Here is a 26,114-nt window from a genome sequence, read left to right as displayed (position 1 = left end):
GTGGACAAATTCTATGTATTATTTTGGTTTATATACCTGATCTATTGATATTATTTTGGGTTTCTGACTTCTATCTGGAAGCTGTCTCAGGTGTTCGTCCGGATCTTTCTGGGTCTAACTATTTTATTGAGTGTACCAAATACAAGTAAGTAATTTATCATCTCAAACAGCATTGTGACATACATGCGTGCTAAATTGGGTTTTATTTTAATTGTATGTTTTATTATGAATAATATTTTCTTGGCATTAAATGGGAAGTTTGTGAAGTTCAAAGGACAAAAAGAGCAGATTTAAAACCTAGCATGTTCTGCTGATCTTGGTAGCCTTACTGCTGAATGAAAATACTAACCTAACCCAATTAATGGTTCTGTATGCATTTGTGTTAACATTCAACTTTGTCAAGTCCTGTTGTGGGATTATTTATTATTTTAATTTGAAATTATATGTACATACTATGTTTTGAAGCTAAATGATATAGGTGAATAACCATAAAAACAATTTCAAAAATTCCTACGAATTAGAAAAAATGTGTACCCACATTCTTGTACAATAAAAATGCATGAGACCCTAAATACTAGATAGTTTTAGCAGAACTGTGAAAAACCTGCAATTGTGTGTTTAGTATTACAAAGAAATGTGCCCTTTGTTCGAGGTGCATGATAGAACAGTTTTCCAATAACGAAATTGCTTGAGAGTCTTTTCTTAGTGGTATTTATTGCAAGAGCTAGCAATACTACGGTTTGGTGCTAAATTGAATTGGGTTTATTCGGTTGATTTGAAATTAACATCTCATTAATATAGCTGGTATTTCTGGGTTTGAGATTGTTCTTGAGTTAAATAACAACTTCTTATGTATACATAAAACAATGTATATATTTTCGTTTATAACATATATTTTTCTGGGTCTAATAAATCTAAGCTTAATTACAGTCTTCTGTGAAAACTGTAAAGCTTCTGTACAAAATTCTGAATTAATCTTGTAAGTTATATATGAAAAACTTCGTGTACTCATAAAACTTCTTGTCATAACTTCACCTTGCGCGAATCGCTGCGCAGAAATCATTTTTAGATATCAGAAGTGAGGGAGAACCGTATGCGCATACGCTTTTGATGGACCGCCATTGAGCTTTGCGAGAACTATACTCAACGTTCAAGTCAGGCTCATCCTTATTCTTGAAAAACTACTATCCAATAGAATGCTTTAAGTATCTTCTTAGACCTATTGTATTCTGATGCGTTACATCCCCTTCTTGAAGCTGGATAAATACTCGTTACTTAACATATAATGTGGCTAAGCAGGTTTCATAACATAAATGTCCATTAAAGCAAAATGGAGGTATTTTGGTGACATAGCACCCACTTTCAGCTCTCAAAGTTTCCACGTCTCATATCAGTCAACTTACAACGGTGATCCTGCCACTGCCACAGCCTTGGTATTTCTCTACCTGGGTAAAAATACCAGTAAAGCAGAGAAACAAACCCTAAGCTACATCTCATAAAGTAACGTCTATTTATCTTCCGGAACGCGGTGTTTGTGACAGTCCTGCTTCAAGCCTATGCTTTTTCCTCCCCTTACTCCACCCAGGGTTTACCTAACTTACTGGTCTCTGTCCAGGGATGGTCTAGACCTGGACGAATGTGGGGGCAGGATGGTACTCCGAGTGCTGCTGCAGCTGTGCTCTCAAGGAGCATCGGCTGCGCTGGTCTCCGGAGCCCTGGCACTCCTGTTCAGACATTTTAGTCAGCGACAAGAAGTGTTGGTTGCTTTTAAGCAGGTAAGGTTTTTGTTTTGCTGTTTTGATCTGATAATAATTTAAAGTTTCGCTTTTTTTTACCGGTTCGTAACCTGATAAAACCGATACTTTTTACAAGCTTATCTGTTAACGTTAGGTATAACTGATTGACTCGTGGCATCAAATGGTTTTTGAAAATATCGTGAAGAAATTTACTATTATGTGAATAAATTAATTCTTTCTATCTAAATCTAAAATCCGTCTCCCAACTGGAGCAAGCGCTTTATTGCATATTCCTTCTGCCCTCTCCAGTTAAAACAACCAAATGTTTTAAGTATGATTTTCTCCATTAAACATAAAACTCTACCAAGTAAGTATGCATTTTAATGGTCCCGTTTAACCCTCAGGTACAACTGCTAGTATCAGACGCCGACGTGGAGTCCTACAAACAGATAAAGGCGGACCTAGACCTGCTGCGACAGAGCGTGGAGAAGTCAGAGCTGTGGGTCTTCAATAAAGGACGCGCAGTTCTCATTGATGAGCATATAAGTATGTATATTATTTTATTTTGGCTGTATTTACTATTGTTAATATTTACTTTTTCTTCGGGGACTAATGCCCATTTTCACCAACAAATACCTAAAATTAGGGATCCCGAAAGAACATTTAGGAACACTTAATACGAATTTCGTTTTCACCAAAGCTTAAGTGTCCCTTATAACCTTTAAATATTGAGAAACCCCTAATTCTAAGTGACACTTAGCTAGGGAAACGTTAAGAGATTGTTGGTGAAAACGGGCATAAGATTTAAAGTAGCCTCTTAACTATAGTGTGCCTAAATAAGTGGGCTCATTGAGATAACTAAAGATAATTTTTCAATTCTGCCCATAGTTCCCGAACAAACTATCCAATGTGCTTATATATTTCTCAGGTTGTAGATACTCGTCTTATATCGTAGTTACTAAGATTAAAAAAATTCTCGCAAACTGTACAGGCTTTTTGACTGACTTCCCAAAAAGTAGGAGGTTCTTAATTTGTCGGTATATTTTTGACGACTTTCATTGTTTTTGTAGGTCTAACAGGCACGGTGGGTCCAGGCGGGGCGGTGCTCGAACGCAACGCGTCTATGGATAATGTTCTAGATACTTCTAGAACTGCCAAGCACGACCACAACGAATATCTGAAGATTAAAGAGGTGAGTTAGATAAATAAGTTATATATTAAGTCTACATTCAATGAAGATTTTTTATAACATATGTATCAAGGGTGATAAAAGAATATTTAACACTATAGAAATAATCATGCAGAAAAATCTTTTATTAATTTCTTTACCCAGTTCACGCCTAATTATTTTTAGCCAACGTTTAAAGCGAAAAAAAATATCTAAACTGTAATATTTTAGTACCTACATATTTCAGCCAGACCATGTTTTTATGTGAAATTATCAAGTGATTTAATCCCTCTATATAATAGTGAATTATCCCTCCCGCTGTGAGTGCAGCGGTGAGGTAGTGCCAGACTCTTACTGACTAAAACCCACCATATTACTTCTTTAACCCTTTATGCACCAGGGCCGCGGTAACTCGAACAATCCCGCAGCCCAACCAGACCATCGACTGTTTGAGTCTTATTTCCAAAATTTCGTAAAAAAAAAACCTTTCTCTCTACAGATTCTGCAGCGCATGATAAAGTACTGCACTCACGGGAACAGCGGCGGTGGCGAGACCGGTCGTCCGCGCAGACACGAGCAACGACTGCTAAGGAACATTAGAGTGCATACTATTGTACTGGATCTGTTACAGGTAAATGTTTAAACTGCCTTAAGATAGATAGCCTGATCTTTATTAAGTTTGATTGTCAGCCACAGTAGCTGTTTTTAAACGGTTTTATTTAGCTCACCCCGTTTGTTTTATTTATTCTTGGGTCAAATTTAGTAATTCAAATTTAAGTACCTTCCTGTTGTCAAATTGATCTGAAATTTGGTACACACCTTTAATTCCGATGACAATACAATATAGTAATATCAATAACATTGTAAATCCAATATGGCCGCCGATACAAAATGGCGGATTACATATTTTTCTACAACCCCCTCAATATGGGTATCAAATGAAAGGGCTACTCAAGTAGAATACTGTCAGCAACCCCAGCGGGGCCCAACAGGGCCAAGGCCTGCCTGGGCTGCGGGATTGTCCGAAAGAGTGACCGTGGTCGTGGTACATAAAAGGCCTATGACGAAACACAACGGTTTTTAGTCAGTAAGAGTCTGGCACTCCCTCACCGCTGCTGAACCATATATAGAATGAAGAATATTCGGTAGGCATTATCATTATATACTAAAAACTAGAAAATAAAAAATTGGTAAAAAAACTTTTAAGTTAAACGGTTTTATCTTATGTGCACTGAAAACTAAAAAATAAAAAAAGAGTTACTTACCTGTCAACCTACGTAGGTGGTCCCGGTCATATTAGACTAAAATAAAAACGTGGGACCCTCTGAAATCCTACCTATGACAAAGCATATCTTTATACTTTGGTAGATCATGAGCTCGGCGTTCGCTGGTGAAGCCGCTACGGCTGATTATTGATTGTCAAAATCTCCAGTTACGATTATAGTAAGTCGATGCAATCCACACCTATTATACCTCTAGAAGAAAGTACTACAGCTATAGTTAATGGGCCCCACGTTTTTATTTTAGTCTAATATGACCGGGACCACCTACGTAGGTTGACAGGTAAGTAACTCTTTTTTTATTTTTTAGTTTTCAGTGCACATAAGATAAAACCGTTTAACTTAAAAGTTTTTTTACCAATTTTTTATTTATGTTTCTTTTTTTTTTCACTTCACAAGCGTCACCTTTAAATATGGTTATGAATGTCTGTATCTCTCTGTAATAACCATCTATATTTCTGAGGAGATCAACGCACGAGATATTGTGGTACACAAGCAATTACGCAGACATCCTCAGGGACTGCAATCCGATACGATAGAATAAACATCAGGTGCAGGGCCGACATTAAGCTCCAATGCACGGGTGTATCAATCAACAGACTCCGTTCTGCTTCACAATCTTGTACTAAACCTGATAATTTTTTAAACCATTTTAAATTTTTTGTTCAGTCATAGTATTATTTTGCAGACATCATTCAAGCGATTATCAGTGAGTGCTCAAACATGTCTGCATGCTACGAGCATGGGCAAACCCTAATATTGGAAACATCCTCCAAATCCTTTTATATTTACTTAAAAATAACTTGGCTAAAAGTTGCCCGTTGCCGTATTTAGTTTATTATATAAAAAGAAAATCTACTTCTGGTACTCGGACAAAGAGTAGCTTTATCCTTTCTCAGACTTGGCTGAGTGCCAAATTTTACTTAAATCGGTCCAGTAATTTTCTCTTGCAAGCCAGACAGGAAAATATAAATATTATTCATGCTATATTACAAAATCCTGCTTTCCAAAAGCACTCAAAAAGAAATCCTCTCACCACTTTGCAACCCCACCTTTGCCCCCCAAAATATAAATTCTCTCTTCCCTTCACAGGTGCCTCATGATGAAGACGATATGGCAATGGATGAACTCCTGGCTTTGGCTCACGAGTTCTTGCAGCACTTCTGTCACGGCAACCAGCAGAATCAGGCTATATTGCACAAACATCTGGATTTATTCCTAAATGCTGGGGTGAGAAAGATTTTGAATGAGTTTCAGCAGAAAAGTATCGAAAAAGTGTAGTTGAAAATATTTTAGGAGCCCTTTGTTATTGTGTTCGCCAAAAATAGTAACTGGATTTGTTAGTGGTACTGTTTACTTTTTACACTTCTATGGCTTATGAGTTCTTTCTGTGTGATTTAATTTAATTATCCCTATAAATGTAACAGTTCACAAACGATGTGCCTATCTCAAAATAATCAAGCATCTTATCTTCCTCCTTGACTCGTGTATTTTCAACCGACTTCAAAGAAAAGAGGAGGTTCTCAAGTCGCCAGTTTTTGTTGTCTTTATTACTCGATTTTTACGCTTTAAATATCTTCTAATCTTACAATTTTAACATCATCAAAATCTTCCCACAGATACGCGAAGCCCAAACCGTATGCTCAATATTCAAAGACAACGCGGCGCTGTGCAGCCACGAGGGTAATGAGAAGGTGGTGGCTCACTTCGTGCACTGCATCGAGTCCCGCGGCCGGAGACCCGAGTACCTGCACTTCCTGCAGACTATTGTGCATGCTGACACACAGTATATTCGACGCAGCCAGGACTTGGTTATGCAAGAGGTGAGGAAGACTTTTAGTTAGGACCTTGGTTTCCGCCGGGGGTTCTACTCGAGTCAAATGGGAACTGCCAGTGGCCGGATAAAATATAGCCTATATTTTGCCTAAATTAGGATAGTCTGTCAGTAGTTCAGTTATATCTTAGCCTTTCAGGTACCTAAACAAAACAAACAAAAAAATGTTTCGCCTATACTATAGACCTTATTTTTCGCTAGCGGTTTTACCAGCGTCTTGTGAACACTTTTTCGAGGACACAGCTAGAAAACTTTACATATAAATATGAATTGAGACAGATAAACATACTTTTCCTCAATAAACGCCATAAACGGGCTATTTAAACTGAATAATTAGCAGGTTGGATTATCAAATTAGGTTACATATTTATATTACGCAATAAATCATAGTTTTACCTGTTTCTTTCAAATATGCCTTCCCAGATGGTGAACGCAGGTGAAGACGTGCTGGTATTCTACAACGACAAGGTGTCGTTCAACAACTTCATACAGATGATGAGACAGTTCCGCAGAACCAATGAAATGCCAGAAGCACTCAGGTACTTGCGTTGGTCATTCAGTAAAGTTTGAACCATGAAGAATAAAATGACTAGCGGAGGTGCCGTAACCGAAAATCGCATAAGTAGCGCGCCAAAGTGCGGGTGTCACTGTCTTCGCCCTTACACGCTTTTTTTGGACCTGATAATTTTATGTAATACTAAAAATCGTTATCAGAAGGTTCACAAAACGAAACGTCTCGTTAGTTCACTCGTAACTGATCGTGTTGGTCGTGCCCACCGTAATAACAGTAATTTGACCCAAATGAAGGCACCTGACCTACCTGCATTATGGCATCTCTGCTCATCTTTATCCATCAAATACCCTCATATCGGATTTGTCATGTTTTATATAATCTGTGCCTTATATTTTTTTAAACTTATGTTTATTCTTCACCCAGATACCACATCCAGCTAGTGAAGCTGCTAACATGCTGCACTATGGGCAAGAACGTGTACACGGAGATAAAGTGCCACTCGCTACTGCCGCTAGATGACATCGTGTCTATGATCACGCACACTGACTGTATACCTGAGGTAAGTTCCTGAACCATTGCTACATTCAGGTTACATATTGTCATGCAAAATCCTGACTTAATAATATGACATCCTGAAAAATTGAGGGTATTTGCCATTTTTTTTGCGAAGCTATTAAAAATTGCAATTGAAGAGCAGAGAATGATGCGATTAAACACTTCGTTCTCTGCACTTCAATTCAAATTTTTTAATTTTTTTTCAAACTCTTACAATAGACAACCGACTCTGTAATATTGTTTGTGGTAGTGTTGGGTCTGTATTTTATCGACATTTTTTTTTGTATTTTTTTTTTATAATATTATGTCTGAATCAAAGTTACTTGAAATAAATTTTATTTAATATTTATTACTAATCCCGAAGTTACAGCAGAAAATAGATATTTTGATGTCGGTTTTACATTTTCCCTTCCACTTAACACTTATTTCTAACGTGAAACGTAAATTCCAGGTGAAAGAAGCATACGTAGGCTTCCTGAACCACTGCTACATCGACACGGAGGTGGAGATGAAGGAGATCTACTCCAGCAACTACATGTGGGACCTGTTCGAGCGATCCTTCCTGCACGACATGCAGGCCATACTGCACAGTGACGGGACGCATGCTGCTGGTGAGACAACTGGAGATAAGAATGTTTATACAAATATTATATACTGGCTGACATCTCGCTTGTGAGGTGAATTTCTGAAAAGTTCTGAAGAAGAAGACAACATAAGCGTGTTTTCCTTCAAACAACTGTTTACTAAGAAGCTTGTACGTAAAAATCTACAGTATTTTTAGAATTGATGTTCATTTTATGGATGAAATCGAGCCTAAAAGTGAAAGCCTTACAATCGATATGAGTTAGTTAAAACCCAGTTTTCTATAATCTATCTATCTCAAAATAATGGAAGTAATAGATAGCATAATAAAATAACGGAAAGAGTAAGGCTAGACAGAAACTATTTTTACTTTACCTTATACTAACGTTACTTTATTTTTTACTTTGTCGCAAAATAAACGTACGTATTTCACTCTTCAGCTTTTCACCACACACCAGCTATTACATATATTCCTATTTATCGGTTCAGCAGGTCCTTCATCCGAGATGGCGTCGAGCTCGCTGCGTCCAGCAGTGGGCACTCAGAAGGCGTGGGTCAACTACGTGACAGACGTTCTCATGCACACTATCTGTACCTTCTTTAACTCGCCCTTCAGCGACCAGAGTACCACTGTGCAGGTGAGAAAATATTATCAATCAATTAAATTGAGAAGTCAGTGCATCGCGTACTAGCGTTGACATCGGACGCGCCTGCACCGTACGCAGAAATTATCATTTATAATTTCGGCCGAGCGCGGCGTCAGCCGTCGCCGCATATTTTTTGCACACCATGCGTTCGGAAGAACTTGTGGCGAACGAGGTCCTGGCGTTCCTGCGGTACCAGCTGGACGTCATGGATGAGGTCAGTGTGACCCAGATCTGCACCTCAAACTTCACTGAGGCGGAGATACGCAGCGCCAAGACGCTGCTGTACGAGACGCTGCTTATGGCAGATCGAATGCCGTCCCGCAGGAGGGATGAAAAGGGAGAGAGGAGTCTCCAAGACATGATTAAAGTGCTGAAGGAGACCGACCCAGACGACGTACCAACTTTCGTGGCAAAGGATTTGCGCAAGCTGCCCCCGGTCACGTTTGACCACGTCGACGTCACCAGGCTCCTAAAGGACATCACTAGCATGAGGTCTAGCCTGGTCGAGCTGCAGTTGAAGCTGGAAGCATCGCAATCTACCATTAGTGATCTACGCAGTGAAGTAACAGAATTACGAAACACTGTAAGTAGGTCACTCGCGCCTGCCAACAGCGACAACACACGCCACGGACAGGCCAACGCATCGCCGAGCGCCGCGTCAGCAATAGTGCACTCGTCGCCGGTCGCCGTCACTGCAAGCGATGCTAAACTGTGCCCCGCCCCTCCGCGTCTCCTGTCGTCGGGACGCCGATGAATGTAAGCACGTCGAAGCCTAGACGTGTTTACTCGGCTGCCGTAAAGCAAATTCCCGTTCAACGGCAACCTAAGGCTATCGTGGGAACTCAGAGTTACCCTGAAGTAACCCAAGGAACGGTTCATCCTGAACCAACCAAAGGGAAGGCTGATGCAGATGGTTTCATAAGGGTGGAGAGGAAGAAGAAGAAGCCATCAAGTCGGAATCAATGCGGAACTGCATTGACGGGTCCAAACATGCTGCTGCGCCCCGCTATTCCTACGACGCAGTTGTATGTTTCGCGATTACATCACTCCACGAAGGTCGAGGAGATCGTGGAGTATATTCGAGTGAAGACCAACTGGACTTTGAGAGTCGAGAAGTTAGAGTCGAGTCATAACACGAACTTTAAATCGTTTGTGGTACGTGTGCCGACTCAGCATCTCGACTTGTTTCAAGAACAGTTTTGGCCGAAGGGTGTCGTGTTCCGGCGATTCCGCGGGAGGTTACGCGACACCACGAAGTGTAACACGAGACCGCTTACTCGTGTCAATACGTAGTTTGTAGTTGTTTTTATTTTTGTATGTATTAGTTTATAAGTATTGATATGTCATTTATTTATGTATTGTATTTGCTATGGGCCCTAGTTGCCTGAAATAAAGGAACAAATAAAAAAAAATAAAAAAAATAAATAAAAATAAAATGTAGGAAAAGATCAACAATTTAATTTAAAAGTGTATTTGTAGTAAAATGAACCATAACAAGTTGTAATTTAAAAATATTTATTTTATTTTAAAGAATAAAAATGTGCGGGAATGAGAACACCATATTAGACTCAGTCATTACATAAAACGGAAATTCTCCCTTGAAAACTGACAGCTGTGTCAACTGATCAAAAAATTGGATAATCCTAACTTTATCTCTGCTTTACACATGATGTTGTAAATTATGAAAACGAAAAATGACTCCTGTGGCTAAACCAATGAATGGATTAGGTTAATTTTTTTTACAATTCGCCTTAGAATATCATAAAGTACATAGAGTGCTTCAAAAATACCTGTACTTCAAAAGGACTGAATTGATAATTGCTATGCAATTTTGTTCAGTCTGAAGAAAGTAATTTTTATAATTGTTCGTTATTTACAAAGCAATAATTCCTTTTATATTTTGCTGCTGCTTGGAATATTTTTTTCAACATAACACCTCTATTTCAAGTAAGTAACAATAAAACAAAAACTATAATCCTTGTACACCACTGGTACTCAACTGCATCCGGTTAGGTTGGAAGCCGACTTAAACATAGTTTAAAAAGGCTAACACATACCTAGTTTCATAACCTACGATATAAAGAAAACTGTGCAATCAGATTGAAACATGTTTTTTTTAGTTTTTTTTAACTAGGATAGATTTTTTCATTGTCATAATTTTCTTTATTGTAAACTAGCTTTTGCCCGCAACTTCGTTCGCGTGGAATAGTGACTACCAGCAGATTTTTGATTTGACCAATAGATGGCGCTATATGTCCGGAATAATTTTATTTTTTTTTTTTTTTGTAATAAAAACTATCCTATGTCCTTTCTCAAGTTTCAAACTATGTCTGTACCAAATTTCACACAAATCGGTTCAGTAGTTTAGGCGTGAAGAAAAGACAGACAGACAGACAGACAGACAGACAGACAGAGTTACTTTCGCATTTATAATATTAGTTTGGATGTGTAAAAATCTACATAAATATATAAAATTTTAAAAAATTGAAAGATGTAACACAAATAGAGTAAATATTCATTGTTCGGTATCTTCATAGAGATCAAAAACTAATAATTATTATCCCTCCACAGACCCGACAGTCGATATTCGTGAAGCTGCTTCAGACTACGTTTAGTATCTACCAATGTCCGTGGCTGACGCCGCCGCAGAAACTAAACGTTGAGAAGTGCATACGGACGCTTAGTGATGTTGGTGAGTAGATACTTGTTCATGTAGTAAAACTGGTTGGATGATAGTAGTATTTCTCAAGACGAATACAGTACACCTCAGTGGCCTTAAAATCGACGGAGGTATATAGCGTTTGTACCTTTACGAAAGTCACCAAAACGACAAACATCTATACATTAAAAGAAACTCGTGTTAGAATTTTATTATAACTCAAAAGTGGCTGAACCGTTTAAGTTGAAAATTAGACGGCAGGCAGCTTAGACCCTGAAGAAGGACACCTGATAGAGATCTTTTTGACATCATCCGCCTACGGGAAGCTGTTATATCGAGTCGCGGGTGAAACCGCGGGCGGAAGCTAGTATTCGTAAGATTTTTTTTACATGAAGTCTCTTCATTTTTCCAGCTAAATCCCGCAGCATAGCAATACCTCTAGAGTTAGAAGCTAAGATTCAGACGGTGTTCGACAAAGCTGCGGCACTCTCCCGTCAGACCAGCAAGTGGCTGCTAGCCTCCAAGACTTCCAAGCTTGAGAAGATGGCCTCACAGGTTCGTTTTACTCTTCAAGTTTTTTATGATCACCTGCGTTATCTTATTATCGATGTTGTTCTATGTACCGTCATGTACTCCCCTTGTGTACGCCCTTATATACTACTTCTTCCTATATATACTCACAGTATATGCTCCCTTGTTCTTCCCCTATATAATCCCTTATGTAGTCCGCTATTTACTCCATTATGTTCTCGCCCTAGGTATTCCCCTGTACTGCGCGAATTATTTTATTTATTTAATTCAGGCATCCAATGCCCATAGAAAATGCTATACATAATATTAAACATTTATTAATTAGCTTTACATATACCCCCTTATGTACTCCCCCTTGTAAACTCCATTATGTACTACCCTTATATACTTTTATGTAGGTACTCCTCTACTACTATTCTATATCTTCTATATAGATCTACCCCTTTGTACATAAAATAATCTGATTTCTAGGCGAACCTCCAAAACGACAGATCAGTGATGGAAGGTCTGCAAGAGATAGTGGCTCTCCTAGAAGAACAGTTGCGGCCTCTGCTGCAAGCTGAACAGTCTCTGCTGGTGGACATCCTGTACAAACCTCATCTGCTGTTCACCAGTCCAGGGGAGGTGTCGCAGTCTGACACTAGTGGGATCTTCATATCCAGGTAAAGCAGAATTCTGCTCAACGCACTGAAAATGCGCTGCGCCATACTCAAAATCAAATCCAAAAATAATTTATTCAAACTTGACTGCAAATCGATCTCAGTGGCGTTCACTTGGAGAGGCCTATGTCCAGCAGTGGACTGCGATAGGCTGATGATGATGATGATGATGACTGCAAAACAGCACTTTTCGACCGTCAAAAAATATAAAAGACAGCCCCCAAAACGCCCACCCTTCCCACATCGAAGTGGCGCAACAAACTCCCCAGCAACACATGTCTGTCTGTAGGTTAAAAGAACCTTTCAACAATGTTCAGCGCGGTCAGTATGGGAAAATTCGCTCAAAACGAAGATTGGGGGAGGGGAGAGGGAAGTATTCCTGCAATGGACGTATATCGGCTATGACGACGACGACGATGCATTGAATGTTGGGTTATCAGCTGGTTAACCCTATCTGCCGTAATCTGAGACAATTATTTCCTAGATTCTATTTAAAACATTTTATGTTCTTTCTCTGGATACTTAATTAAGTGAGCAGCCAAAAATTGCAATTCTTCGTTTTAAGGAATGAACATTTTTCACTTGCAGACTGATTCGACATACAGAGAAACTTCTAGAAGAAAAGGAAGAGAAGCTGTGCGTCAAAGTACTGCAGACTCTTAGAGAGATGATGGCTGTTGACCCGGAATATGGGGAGAAGGTATGATACCTTGATTGTTTTATTGTAACTCATTCAGTTGATCACATTGTTCAGTTCACAATAGATTTTATTTATTAGAGTTACTGATTTGTCGCTAGGAAACGAGAAAACCCGAGGTAAAACGTACTGTCGGAATTGGGCACTTTATCCCTTAATCACTCTTATTTTTAACGACTTATGAATATTGAATGACTTATGAATCTGTTGCGTATCTATCGCGGGTTTTAGTACACATTTACAAAAGGATGGTCAAGGAGGGTTATAGTGCAGTAGTGTTCTACAGAGTACATTTATCGCTAAACACACGTATCGGCGACCGATTAAAAAACGTAGTGTGTACAGGGACGATCAGTTATTTAATCACTTACTGAAAACGTCCTGAAAAGGTTTATAACTTTACTATTCAATATAATCTTCCTAGGGCAACCAACTCCGCTCCAAGCTACTCTCGCAGTACTTCATAAACCGGAAGTCGGAGCCCAAGATCCTCCCGCCGCCATCTTCCCTCGCCGTCACCCACGGCCCTGGAGGTAAGTTGTGGAAGGTTCGATGCTCGGGACGGGTCATTTGGGTTATGGTGATATACTTGGGTGACGAGGTACAAGGGATAATTCCGTTTGGAATTTGGAAGATAGGGGGTCCAAACCTGGAACAGTGGGTTCCCATAATTTATGTAGTAGGTAAAATGCCGGTGTAGATTTATGAGACAGTTTTGCTCTTAAAGCTGCTTTTGTCTATGTCATAGTAGGCAATATAATCTTTGTTATTTTCAGCTCCATATAAATAAATCATTTGGTTCTCTGAACTCTGAGTTAAAATGAGATATCACGCAAGCTTGGATATTTTGAATGTCCTTGTCACTCAAGTAATATCAGCAATCATAGTTTTTAAAATTAATTAGGTCTGGGGTTAATGGTAAATGGTTAATGGTAAGGAATAACCTTGAGGCTGAATTCACTATTAATCAAATGAAGTCTTTAAAAGTTAACTTATATCGATTACTATTTTCTACACGGGATACTCTACATACTCATATGCATCTTAAAGTCAAGTTTTTCATATCATTTACTAAATATGGCTTAAAATTTACTGAATATTGCTATTGAAAAGGAACAAAAGGGGCAAATAATTTTTGGATTTCAATTTTTTGCATTTATTTTTGTAAAAGCAACAAGGTAAATAAATAGTGAATCAGTCTTGTGGTATAATATGAAATTGGAATAACAACTTGTTTAACAGTTTACAAAGGATAGTGACAAATAGTTTGCACTACTAGATGTAGTGTAGGTTCAGCACTACTCATAACTTACTTCAACATATAACTTTCTGATTAACTGGGTTCTGGTTTCTGGTTTTCAAAGGGAAAGATGATTAATTTTAAATAAATAATAAACAAATAAATACATGCATCGAAAACCCTTGAATACTTAAAAAAATTACCTGCATAGTCAGCACAGAAACGAAATCCACATCATAGTTTAAAGATAAAAATTCTTTTTGATAATCTTTCTCTTTGAAAAAACAAATTAATAAACTTTCAAAAATTAATCTGAAACTAAACTGGTTCTTAGTAATGGTGATAGGATTTAGTTTATACTTATAGTGCCGTAAAAGGTGCCTTTGTTATGGAAAAAGTAAAATAAAATTAGATGTTCACGCATTTCATTCCCCGACATTAATGTCGTAGAATCTTCCACCTAACAAATGAGAATAAAAAAAAGATTTTATCGTTGATTCGTATTAAGCAATTTAAGACTTTGGGGCTGATTTAATCAGATTTTGGGGCAGATTTATTTTTTCTCAGAAAAAAAAATCACTATTATAAATAAGAATAACTACCGTAATACTTATGTACTTTTTCCTCGTGTACTTAACAAAGGCACCTTAACATTTAACACTTAATAGATTAGTGTAGCGATGTTTTTGTTTACCTCACCGCATGCGACGCAGAAAGCCATCCGCTGAAGATGAAGACAGGTGGGTCCATGCCACTAGACCGTAATGTTAAACTGTTATAACTAATGTATTATACACACGAGCGTTTTGTGCACACTTTATGGTATAATCCTTACTAATAAAATGAGAAAATGAGTCCGTCTGAAATCCAGACTTCACGCCAAATCAGTAAACCGACTTAAAAGGGTACAAAGATGATCTAGAGCCTGAGAAACTATTCTTTACAAAAGCCACATAAGGACTTAAGCTAGTTCTTATGGGAAATTCCCTCGGAAACCTTGGGCTATAAGTAATACTTCTTTAATTATCTATTTACTTATATACCACTGATTGCACCCAAAACGCTTTATGGATTAAAATTTGTAAACATAGATTATAATGGAAATAAACTGGATCTAGCATGAGATTTTGCTAAATTGGTGCCACATATAAATAATGACATATTTTTGCGATCTCAGTATTTGGAATATTTGTTATAATTAAAATTTCGTGCTAGATGCTGGTTTGGCTCAATAACACACATGGATAAAATAAGTATGTAATGTATGTACTTGGACACAACGTGCAAATCACTATATGCGAGTAACCACCTAGTTAGTTGCTTTGTCGCTATACCCATTTCTTAATATAGCACTTTTTATTTTGTATTATATAATATCAACACCTATGTAGTTTAACTTTTACCCGCAATTTCGTTTGCAATAATATGGTGTCTACACCTTTATTTGTGTGATTCTGAACTCTATAAAACCCAAAATGAAACAAAGATATGTATGTAAATCCCTTGACATCGTTTTTCTCAGTACATCTAGACTATTGGAGACGGTTCTAAGGATGAGATACACCATTTAACTATAATAATAGCCAAATCATACTTGCCAACTGACAACTGAAAATGTTTGGGTAATCGTTCTAGTTAAATGGTGGCACCCACCGTAAGCGTTTCAATGTTTCTCCCAAAACCTGTAATCTTTGCTACAAACACCCAAATTACCCCCACCCAAAATTATTTTCATTTAGCATCCCAAAAAGCTTTCTAACACCGTTTGCTATTACCACCATCTGAAACATTCACCCAACTTACATGTAATAATGGTTGTACAGCCAAAGTGCTGCTGCGAACTGGTCAGACGCTGGCCCAAGTTCAGGCGCACCTTGATAAGGAAGGAGCTTCGGACCTGGTGGTAGACTTGGTGATTAAAAGCACCAATCGACAAGCCATTTTCCTGGAAGCTATACAGCTTGGTAAGTATTTGTGTGAGAAGTAACTTGATTTTGGCTTTGGGACTTTTAGTGTAAAGTTCTTTTTTGTAAGAAAAATAGCAAGTTTTAGTTGGTTTTAAGACTGCTACTTTCAGAGAAAAACATTTAATGCTACTTAACCATATCACTATAGCCTTGACTTTGTTGTATATTAATCTGACAGAGTTAATAAACAATTATGACTTGTGTTCAGGTATCGCTCTCCTGGAAGGTGGAAACCCAATAATTCAGAACAGCATATTTACCAAACTACAAAACGGCGAAATATCTCAAGCATTTTTTAAGGTATGTATCTGTGTATATCTTTTTAATGTAAAACATAATTGTTCTGTCTATTTACGCCTTTAAAGACTTGAAGGTTTCAAGGGTTACTTTTAACATGATAATTTTACGTTTAACTGCTGTTCATAAAGCATCAAACAAAAGTAAATTCAAATCCTCTTGGACCCACAATTTTCCTTTTTACTATTCCAAAAAAAATTGCAAAAAGTTGAAGTACAATTTAATTTGTGCAGGTATTCTACGACAAAATGCGTGAAGCACAGCAGGAGATCCGGTCACTAGCTGCCAGTAGTACTGCCGCAGCCAGCGGCGACAAGCAGCGCACTTCTTACTCCGAGAAGCAGAAGCCAGTCACCGCTGATGGTAAGCCTGGGGTCTCTTCATCATTCTCATAACGAAAAAAGAGGCAAATAAGAGGCGAATTATAGGTAACTTTTGGAAATCATCAAATTACCTTCGCGCTTTTGATAACGCAGGAGGGAGTCAGATTGTTACGGACAAAAACCTACTATGTTCCTTCTAACTTTTCCTAACGATCCCTTAGCTGGGACTCCCTAGGGCGTCTACCTGCTGGTTCGGTGGAATGTTTCGAGACAGTAGCTGTGGACCTGAAGTAGAATTAAACAAAATGGCTTCTTCTAGTACTGTTCCTATTTTAGACGAGTTTAAACCATATACTATCCATGTATATGATCCTCAAAGACATAGAAAGAAAGCACGGAAAAAGCTCATCCTCCGAGCCTTTTTCCCAACTATGTTGGGGTCGGCTTTCAGTCTAACCGGATTCAGCTGAATACCAGTGCTTTACAAGAAGCGACTGCCTATCTGACCTCCTCAACCCAGTTACCCGGGCAACCCAATAACCCTTGGTTAGACTGATGTCAGACTTACTGGCTTCTGACTACCCGTAACGACTGCCAAGGATGATCAATGACAGCCGGGACCTACAGTTTAACGTGCCATCCGAAACACAGTCAATGGTGTCTAAGATATACTTAGAAAGTACATACAAACTTAGAAAAGTTGCATTGGTACTTGCCTGACCTGGGATCGAACGCGCTTCCATACTTGAGAGGTTGGTCCTTTACCCATTAGGCCACCACGACTATATTTTTGTGTGAAAGCACGGAAAAAGCTATTATGTAATAATATTTATGATATTGCCCAGGTACGAAGACCAGCCCCGGCGTGCTAGTGGTGGGCGAGGAGATGGATGAGGAGGTGACCACCGCGTGCGGCTCTGCTGTGCACGCGTACTCCGATATACACACCATGTCGCATGGTAAGTCCGGATACCACCAGCTTCTAATCATTGTCATTCCTTAGCCTTTATCCAATTTTATCATCTTTCTATTCTCATTCCTAACTGACGTCATTTCCGTTGTAAAACTATTTATATCGTCTTTCACACCCTTTCCGTCGCTTCTTTGGTGGTCCTCTTCTTCTATATTCCTTCTTATGATTCAAGTAATTGGAAAACTGTTTTTTTTTTTTCAAAGTTCTCGAATGTTAATTTGCATATTCTTGCTATTTTCTGAATAGTTTAATAATGTATTGAACAAAAACTTCTGATAATTTTATATGAAACTTTATGCTATGGTACGTTGTAAGCTAAACTACAGTCATTTCTGTCCCAGGTACCACAGCTCTGGAAGAGATAATGGCGGAAAAGAAAGAGGCTGGCAACTCGGACGTGCTCCCGGCCAAGGTTGCCATCATGAGGCCCATATTGAGGTTCTTGCAGCTGCTCTGTGAGAATCACAATCCTGACCTACAGGTAACGAACGAACATGTTTTCCCTCAAGAAACTCAGTTTATTTACTCGTATATTGCAATAACTAGCTTCTGGCAACGGATTCGCTTCGTACGTAAATGCGTGATAAGAATTTAGGACACCTGGATAAAAACCTCCTCGACTATGGCCTTTCTCGATAAATAGGCTATCTAACACTGAACCAATTTTTCATATCAGTCCAGTAGTTCCTGAGATTAGAGAGTTGAAACAAACTCTTTAGCTTAAAAATCTTAGTACAGATTAACGAGTTTTCGTTCCCGATAAAGTTAAACTAATCTCTCTACATAAAATACTCCCCCCAATTATCCCAATTTCTTCAACTTTAAACCACTTCTCTCTCCACAGAATCTACTCCGCAATCAGAACAACAAATCTAACTACAACCTGGTGTCAGAAACCCTGATGTTCCTGGACTGCATCTGTGGGTCTACCACGGGTGGTCTCGGTCTACTGGGCCTGTACATCAACGAGGGTAATGTGGCGCTCATCAACCAGACCTTGGAGACGCTCACTGAGTATTGCCAAGGTAAATAATTGTATATATTCTAGTTTACCTGTTTCTCGTGGTTTTCATGAGGAAACTACTCCCCACGCGCTGTATATTGTGATATGATTTAAGCATTCGATTGCGTTAGTCATGACATTTTATTAAGAAAATTAGAAGCATAATATGGTATCATCATCCTCCGAGCCTTTTTCCCAAACTATGTTGGGGTCGGCTTCCAGTCTAACCGGATTCAGCTGAGTACCAGTGCTTTACAAGAAGCGACTGCCTATCTGACCTCCTCAACCCAGTTACCCGGGCAACCCAATACCCCTAGGTTAGACTGGTGTCAGACTTACTTTATAATATGGTATCAGTGGAAATGTAATAAACTCAATAGAATCATATCTTAAAAACCTTAAAATATACACTGAGGTATCCAAAATTAATCTGAAAAGTAAAAAAGAAGAAGTGTTTAAGTCAACTAAACGTGCAGTTGAATATGGAGTTCCCCAAGGGAGTGTGTTGGGTCCGCTCTTGTTCATAATTTATAAAAACGTCCTTCCAAAGGTGCAGATGACAGTACAATAACTGTAAATGCTATTAACAAAATCACATATGGAAATCGAATCAATAATACCGTAAAATCAGTAATAGAATGTCTAAATAACAATAATTCAAAAATAAATCTAGAAAAGACTCAAATAATGCAATTCACATAAATGCACTTCACAATGACTTTTACAATTGAGAATTTATAAATATGGGCTTCCAAAAATATATTGTCTGACTTCGTCTTTTCACAGGCCCCTGCCACGAAAACCAGAACTGCATAGCGACACACGAAAGCAACGGCTTAGACATAATCACAGCTTTAATTCTAAACGACATCAACCCTCTCGGCAAGACACGCATGGACCTAGTTCTGGAGCTGAAGAACAACGCCTCCAAACTCCTGCTGGCCATCATGGAGTCTCGGAACGACTCCGAGAACAATGCCGAACGGATACTGTACAACATGAATCCGAAACAGCTGGTGAGTGGTTCAGTTTTGTAACAGATTCTAGAACAGAAAATAAATCTACAGGTAATTTTAAGTGTGTGTATGCGTCTATTGTTGCGCAATAAAATTTATTTTCTTTCTTTCTTTCTAATAATAGTATAAAGCTGAAGAGTTTGTGTGTTTGTTTGAATGCACTAATCTCATGAAATACTGGTCCGATTTGAAGAAATCATTCAGTAAGATACCCCATTTATCGAGGAAGGCTATAGGCCACTTTTTATCCGATTCGTGCCGAAGTTCCCACGGCATGTGGTTGAAACCTCTGGCATAAACTAGTGAAAAATATGCTCGTTGGATTAGGTACTAGCTTCTGCTTGAGGTTTATGTGAACTATTTAGCGCACTTGAGTAAAAGTAGCCAGAGTAGCCTATAGTCTTTCCTAATAAATCGGAGCAGTGGTTACTGAAATTAGTGTGTAAAACAAACTAATCAGCTTTAAACTAGTATAGATTATTCCTTAGAATGTCATTACACATATATTTTTTTATCTAAATTAGAGGTTCTTTGGTTGAGAAGTTTATAATCAATGGTAGTTGCACCATTTAACTTCAACCAAACGTCAAATTGATTCTCATTTGTCGAATCGACGACTTAACAGCTTATCATGATTATGGTTAAATAGTGCATCTCTTCCTAAAACTCATTCAATTATAGATATATTTACCGTGTTGTATAATGCAGGACTATTCATATATTTACCATGTAATGTTATTGTATGCTAACAGGTAGATGTTGCTTGCTCCGCGTTCCACCAGGAGCACGGCATGGACGCCGACTCCGACTCGGAGGACGATGCCATCGTGCAGGGCGTCTCGCCCAAGGAGGTCAGTCATCATCATCTCCCTGCCCTTATCCCAATTTTATTTGGGGTCGGCGCAGCATGTTTTCTTCTTCCATACTCTTCTATCTGCCGTCATCTCACAAGTAACATTCTTTCTTACCATATTTACTTTCACACAATCCATCCATGGAGGTCAGTCTTAACGCCTGTTTATACCAATGTGAATCTGGCTTTTTTTTTATTCTTTATTTTCTTTCAGTAGACCTTACGGATTCCCGAATATTTTGTTCAGTGGAACATGTAACACAGCTGGTTTGTGTGTGACACAGGTGGGGCACAACATCTACATCCTGTGCCACCAGCTGGCGGCTCACAACAAGGAGCTGGCGGCGCTCGTGCGGGCCTCGCCGCACGGCGCCAACGCCGACGCGCTGCGCTACTACCGTACTCACACCGCGCAGATAGAGGTACCACTCTCGCAACAACCAAATATCAATAGCAAAAATATAAATAAAAAAGTCCAAGGCCGATTTCGGCCACGGCGGCTGACATATTATAATGCACGAGCATTTGCGCAGATACAGGTGCACTCACTATTCCTTCATTCTCGTAGTCCAATGGGACGGCAATCCGACACCACCGGAGAGAGATCAGGCGCAGGAGGTCAGATAGGCAGTCGCTCCTGTTAAAACACTGGTACTCAGCTGCATCCGGCAAGACCGGAAGCCGACTTCAACGTAGTTGGGAAAATGCTTGGGAGATGATGAAAAATTTGTCTTAAAAAATATTAAAAACATTATTATCATTTTGGACAAAAATGATTTATAATTGAATTGTCATAATAATGAAAGATGTATTATTACGTCATCATCCTCCGAGCCTTTTCCCAATCATGTTAGGGTCGGCTTCCAGTCTAACCGGATTCAGCTGAGTACCAGTGCTTTACAAGAAGCGACTGCCTATCTGACCTCCTCAACCCAGTAACCCGGGCAACCCGATACCCCTTGGTTAGACTGGTGTCAGACTCACTGGCTTCTGACTACCCGTATCGACTGCCAAGGATGTTCAATGACAGCCGGGACCTACAGTTTAACGTGCCATCCGAAACACAGCCAATGGTGTCTAAGATATACTTAGAAAGTACATACAAACTTAGAAAAGTTGCATTGGTACTTGCCTGACCTGGGATCGAACCCGCGCCCTCGTACTTGAGGTTGGTCCTTTACCCACTAGGCCACCACGACTTCCTTGAAAGATGTATTATTACGTACGGGCATTAAATGTCCAATGTTGATGTGCCCTAACAGGGTCTACAAAAATCACTAAAAGCTTAATATAATAAGCCCAAATAAATGATATGAATAAAATATCGTCTACAGATAGTTCGAAGGGACAGGAGCATGGAACAAATCGTGTTCCCGATCCCGGAGATCTGCGAATATCTGCCAGCGGATAGTAAGCATCGCGTACTGCAGAGCGCCGAGCGAGACGACCAGGGCAGCAAGGTCGCTGACTTCTTCTCCAGGCTGGACAACCTGTTCCACGAGATGAAGTGGCAAAAGAAGCTTAGGGGTGAGTTAAAAGTAGGGTGCTCTGTAAAGCAGAACTGGTACAGTAGACCGCACATCAGTGGTAACTGTCATGCACCTTAATTCAATAGTAATAAGTACGATTTTCCTATAAAACTGTTACCACTGACCTGAAGTTGACTGTACATGGTCGCGAAATGATCTTCTCATATTTTTTGTCTGTGATTCTACATGATCTTCGCATGTTGTTATCGTATGTATCAACACATACAAACTGTAACACCTACTATTTTTGTTAAAGTGTAATGGAGTAACCTTGCCCATTCTTCTCCATAGAAAGCTACTTTTGGAATGGGCAACTAGAATCAAACCTATTTATAATTTTTGACGTTCATAAGTGCTTGTAAAGGCCTAAATGAAATAAATGATTTCACTTTGACTTTGATCAAGAGCGGTTTTACGCTAGAGAATATAGCCACTCCTGTATACTCGTTCGAAAGCGCTATAGTAGAAATTCCCTCAATTATTATTATTCACATTCCGTAGATTGAGATGCGTGTGTCAGTTTTTTATCTGATTTAAGAAGTTTACGAAGTTGATTAAGGTGTAAGTAGTTTGAAGAAGATTACGGTAGATCGTGTACCGTAATTATGCGTGACGCCATCTTTAGAGCTTTTCTATAACAGAAACAAGTAATAAAATTGCATTCCTTATATTAATTTAGAAGTGTATAAATTACAATGTAAAGTGAACCTTATTTCTTTGACTTTAGGACAGCGTCTCCTATTCTGGGTTTCGTCCTACATGTCTCTGTGGAGCAACATACTATTCAACTTCGCTGTTCTGATCAACATCATCGTCGCCTTCTTCTATCCCTTCCAAGACGAGAATCCAAGTAAGTCTCTAAACTATTGTTAATGCATGATCTACTGCTTACTGGGACGTACCAATCTTGATCCTTGATATGACATTTTTCATTGAATCTGTTTGGGAGAAATTGGCTTATGTCTGGTTTTCAGCAATGAGTGGCGATTATTTTCGATTACAAATGCATAGTAGTTTTTATATAAACCTCACTCGATAAAAACTATTGACCATGAGGAAATCGTTTCACTAAATATTAAAAAATATTTTCAAATCTTTATGTAAATCCAAGTAAATAGATCAAACTTAGGACCATTCAAGGAAGCCTTATGTATGATACTGATATTCTCCATTAAGAAGACAACATATCGATTTTAAAAAAACCTGGCTCACTAATACCCATTAAGGAAACCTGACTTTCCTTCACAATAACCGCATGTATTGAGCCGCAGCATACCTCCTTCTGCAACCAGTTAAGGTGACGCTTCTATATGTATGGTACTGTTTTCACACACGCAGAGCTAGGGGAACACCTGTCGCTGGTGGTGTGGTGCGTGTCGGGGGTGGCCGGAGCCCTGGTCACGTGGCTGCCCCGCGGGGGCGGAGCCCGGGCGCTGCTGGCGTCGGCCGCCGTGCGGTTTATGTACTCGGCGGGGCCGGAGCCCACGTTGTGGGCGCTGGCTATGCTCACTGTAAGTTTAACACAACATATTAATACCAAAAGTCATGATGAATGATCAAAAGACAATAGGATTGTTTGGAGGTACTTGAAATTCTACTATAATAATAATTGTTGAAAAAAAAAATATTGTATTTTGTTGAAAATTACATAAAGATAACTTGAATAGGATTTGTTTGAAGTATTATACTTCGGCCGTTCAGAGAATGCGTTCCTGACACCTATCAGTTAGTCACGACTAGTGATGGGCACAACATAACACTGAGTTCGTTACCGTTCCTTCAAAATGAACCGCCGCATTATTTTAAGATTATTTTCGTTTTAAATTGGCGGAATCATTTGTTTTATATTTTAGTTATTTAAGTGGAAACCAAAAAAAGGTAATATTCATATAATAAAATTGTTTTATTTATTCTTTGTTACAAGTACATTGAATTGAATGTGCGAACAGAATATTAATCAGACTCCGATTTGCTTGAGGAGGTGGTGTCTTCATCATCATCTTCGCCTACATGTATAATTATATTATTATCAATAACAGAATCAATCCTGATATCTCGGTCTAACAAAAGCCGGGTAATCAAATAAAAAAAGATCGAAAACACTTGAAAAACGTGGTCTATGCGCACGAAACGACAACGGACGACTGTTTTAGCGTCACAAAATGGCGGCCCATAACGCCATTTGGGGTTACCATTTTTAATCTAAGTATAAAAATGCGGTTTGGTCATAGTTTTATTTTTATATTTCATAAACGTTATAATTAAGTCTTATAGTCCATTATTTTCCAATTCTTAAAAAGAAAATCAAAACGTATTATTTTATATTATAACTGTATAAGAACAGATTACGATACTTGCCTGTTATTTTTAGCACAGCACTACAAAATATAAACCGCTGACATAACCTTGTAATAGCGCAGTATAGATTTAGAAAAATATTGTTTACCAAGTTATTTGACACTCAGTTTGGCACAAAATTATAACATTCATTGATTATTGATATAATAATGTTGTTTTAATGCTCCTCAATTGTTAAAACGGTAAACAACCAGCAAAAATATTTTTATCGTAACTGCAACGCCATTGCAAAGTTACGTCGTCAGTTCAATCGCGACGTGTCAGGAACGCATTCTCTGAATGGCCGAACTATAGTGGCATTTTTCTTTGCTCGACGGCCTCTGGCTTGGAGTTGTAACGACTTTTACTGAAGTAATAAGCGGCTTAACGATTCCAGACAGAAGTTACTTTATATAATTAAAAACATATCACTAAGCTATATTGACAAATTATAGAAATCAAACCAATGACACAATCGCAGTTATGTAATAACTTATTTTTCAAAAGGAGCAGGCTATTTTACCTGCCTATGTACAGCATCTGGGCACACCATGACATATCTTGCTATACCCCCAGATAGTGGTGAAAGGCATCCACCTGGTGAGCATCATGGGCAACCAGGGCACGCTATCCAAGTCCCCGGGGAAGGTGCTTACAGACCCTGAACTGCTGTACCACAGCGTCTATCTCGTCTTCTGCTTCTGCGGGATATGTTGGCATCCATTCTTCTTTTCTGTTCTGGTGAGTTGAACAAAACTGGTCAGGTAGTTTTGCGTCACTGAAATTGGTCTGTGTTTTGTTTGTACATTTTGACTGTTTTGCATATTATTTGAATGTATATTTAGACATACGTATCTAATAGTTTGCTTAACACCGTTAAGAGGTGTAACGGAAGATGGCAATTCAGCAAAAAAATAAATCTCAATACATAGTTAATGCTAAGATAAATATTTAAATTATTATCCTGATTTTAGTGACATATATGTTAGAACTAGAAACTTGTTTTTTTTTAAGGCTGCAGCCTAACGCTGTTTACAAAAAACAGAGAACTTTGCAAATGTATCATGAAAATGCTGGTGGCATTGCAAATTCCTTCTCCACCACATTTTTTTTTTAATTCTATCTCTATTGTTATTTACTACTGCTAATATAATTTATTTACTACTTTTATTCCCAGCTCCTAGACATAGTGTACCGCGAAGAGACTCTCTTGAACGTAATGCGATCAGTAACTCGCAACGGCCGGTCCATCCTACTGACGGCCGTGCTGGCGCTTGTGCTGGTCTACATGTTCTCCATCGTAGGCTACATGTTCTTCCGAGACCATTTCCTCGTCAGCGTCGATCGGCTGGACGGTGAGTGGGCTTTATGTATTTTATTTTATTTATTTGGCTCACCAACAATCGTTTACACGATACAAATATTAAATACAGTCATCATAATACAATACTTGTGTAACAATTTCTTAAAGGTAAGCACTGCATGCATTATACTACTAAGTTAAAGTTAAAATTATGACAAAATAATGATACATACCAATACGACAATGTGAAAATTAAAATTAAACATTATCAATTTAATTAAAAATTACTAATTACAAAATTAATTATTTAATACAGTGCTAAAATTAATATTAAAATTAAGATCAATTAAATAATAAACAAAAGGAGTAAGCAATATTTCTTAAAAAACTTTCTTTTGAGCTCTTTTGTAA

General features: G+C 38.6%; 1 protein-coding gene across 6 annotated transcripts in view; it reads left to right on the top strand.

Annotated features, from left to right (window-relative positions):
• The window catches only part of LOC124642746 (inositol 1,4,5-trisphosphate receptor), a 105,703-nt gene that overhangs the window by 70,505 nt on the left and 9,084 nt on the right, over positions 1-26,114 (top strand). For 2 of the 6 annotated variants that reach the window (XM_047181375.1, XM_047181372.1), the window contains 29 exons: positions 1,616-1,775; positions 2,141-2,282; positions 2,807-2,928; positions 3,404-3,535; positions 5,277-5,414; positions 5,804-6,007; positions 6,442-6,557; positions 6,956-7,091; positions 7,539-7,698; positions 8,162-8,307; positions 10,888-11,008; positions 11,388-11,530; positions 11,978-12,168; positions 12,754-12,865; positions 13,287-13,395; positions 15,926-16,066; positions 16,278-16,369; positions 16,600-16,729; positions 17,535-17,648; positions 18,004-18,143; positions 18,507-18,687; positions 19,452-19,681; positions 20,434-20,532; positions 20,819-20,956; positions 21,869-22,061; positions 22,791-22,913; positions 23,387-23,574; positions 24,977-25,141; positions 25,578-25,755. In XM_047181375.1, coding sequence (XP_047037331.1) covers positions 1,616-1,775; positions 2,141-2,282; positions 2,807-2,928; positions 3,404-3,535; positions 5,277-5,414; positions 5,804-6,007; positions 6,442-6,557; positions 6,956-7,091; positions 7,539-7,698; positions 8,162-8,307; positions 10,888-11,008; positions 11,388-11,530; positions 11,978-12,168; positions 12,754-12,865; positions 13,287-13,395; positions 15,926-16,066; positions 16,278-16,369; positions 16,600-16,729; positions 17,535-17,648; positions 18,004-18,143; positions 18,507-18,687; positions 19,452-19,681; positions 20,434-20,532; positions 20,819-20,956; positions 21,869-22,061; positions 22,791-22,913; positions 23,387-23,574; positions 24,977-25,141; positions 25,578-25,755 — 4,244 coding nt within the window. Of the gene's footprint in view, positions 1-1,615; positions 1,776-2,140; positions 2,283-2,806; positions 2,929-3,403; positions 3,536-5,276; positions 5,415-5,803; positions 6,008-6,441; positions 6,558-6,955; positions 7,092-7,538; positions 7,699-8,158; positions 8,308-10,887; positions 11,009-11,387; positions 11,531-11,977; positions 12,169-12,753; positions 12,866-13,286; positions 13,396-15,925; positions 16,067-16,277; positions 16,370-16,599; positions 16,730-17,534; positions 17,649-18,003; positions 18,144-18,506; positions 18,688-19,451; positions 19,682-20,433; positions 20,533-20,818; positions 20,957-21,868; positions 22,062-22,790; positions 22,914-23,386; positions 23,575-24,976; positions 25,142-25,577; positions 25,756-26,114 lie in introns of all 6 variants that reach the window. The other 4 variants (XM_047181374.1, XM_047181371.1, XM_047181376.1 and 1 more) reach the window with 3 other exon arrangements.

This window comes from Helicoverpa zea, chromosome 25 (genome assembly GCF_022581195.2).
Source record: "Helicoverpa zea isolate HzStark_Cry1AcR chromosome 25, ilHelZeax1.1, whole genome shotgun sequence".
Classification (NCBI taxonomy): domain Eukaryota; kingdom Metazoa; phylum Arthropoda; class Insecta; order Lepidoptera; family Noctuidae; genus Helicoverpa; species Helicoverpa zea.
The sequence above is the reverse complement of the archived record's forward strand: the minus strand, read 5'-3'. Positions and strand labels throughout refer to the sequence as shown.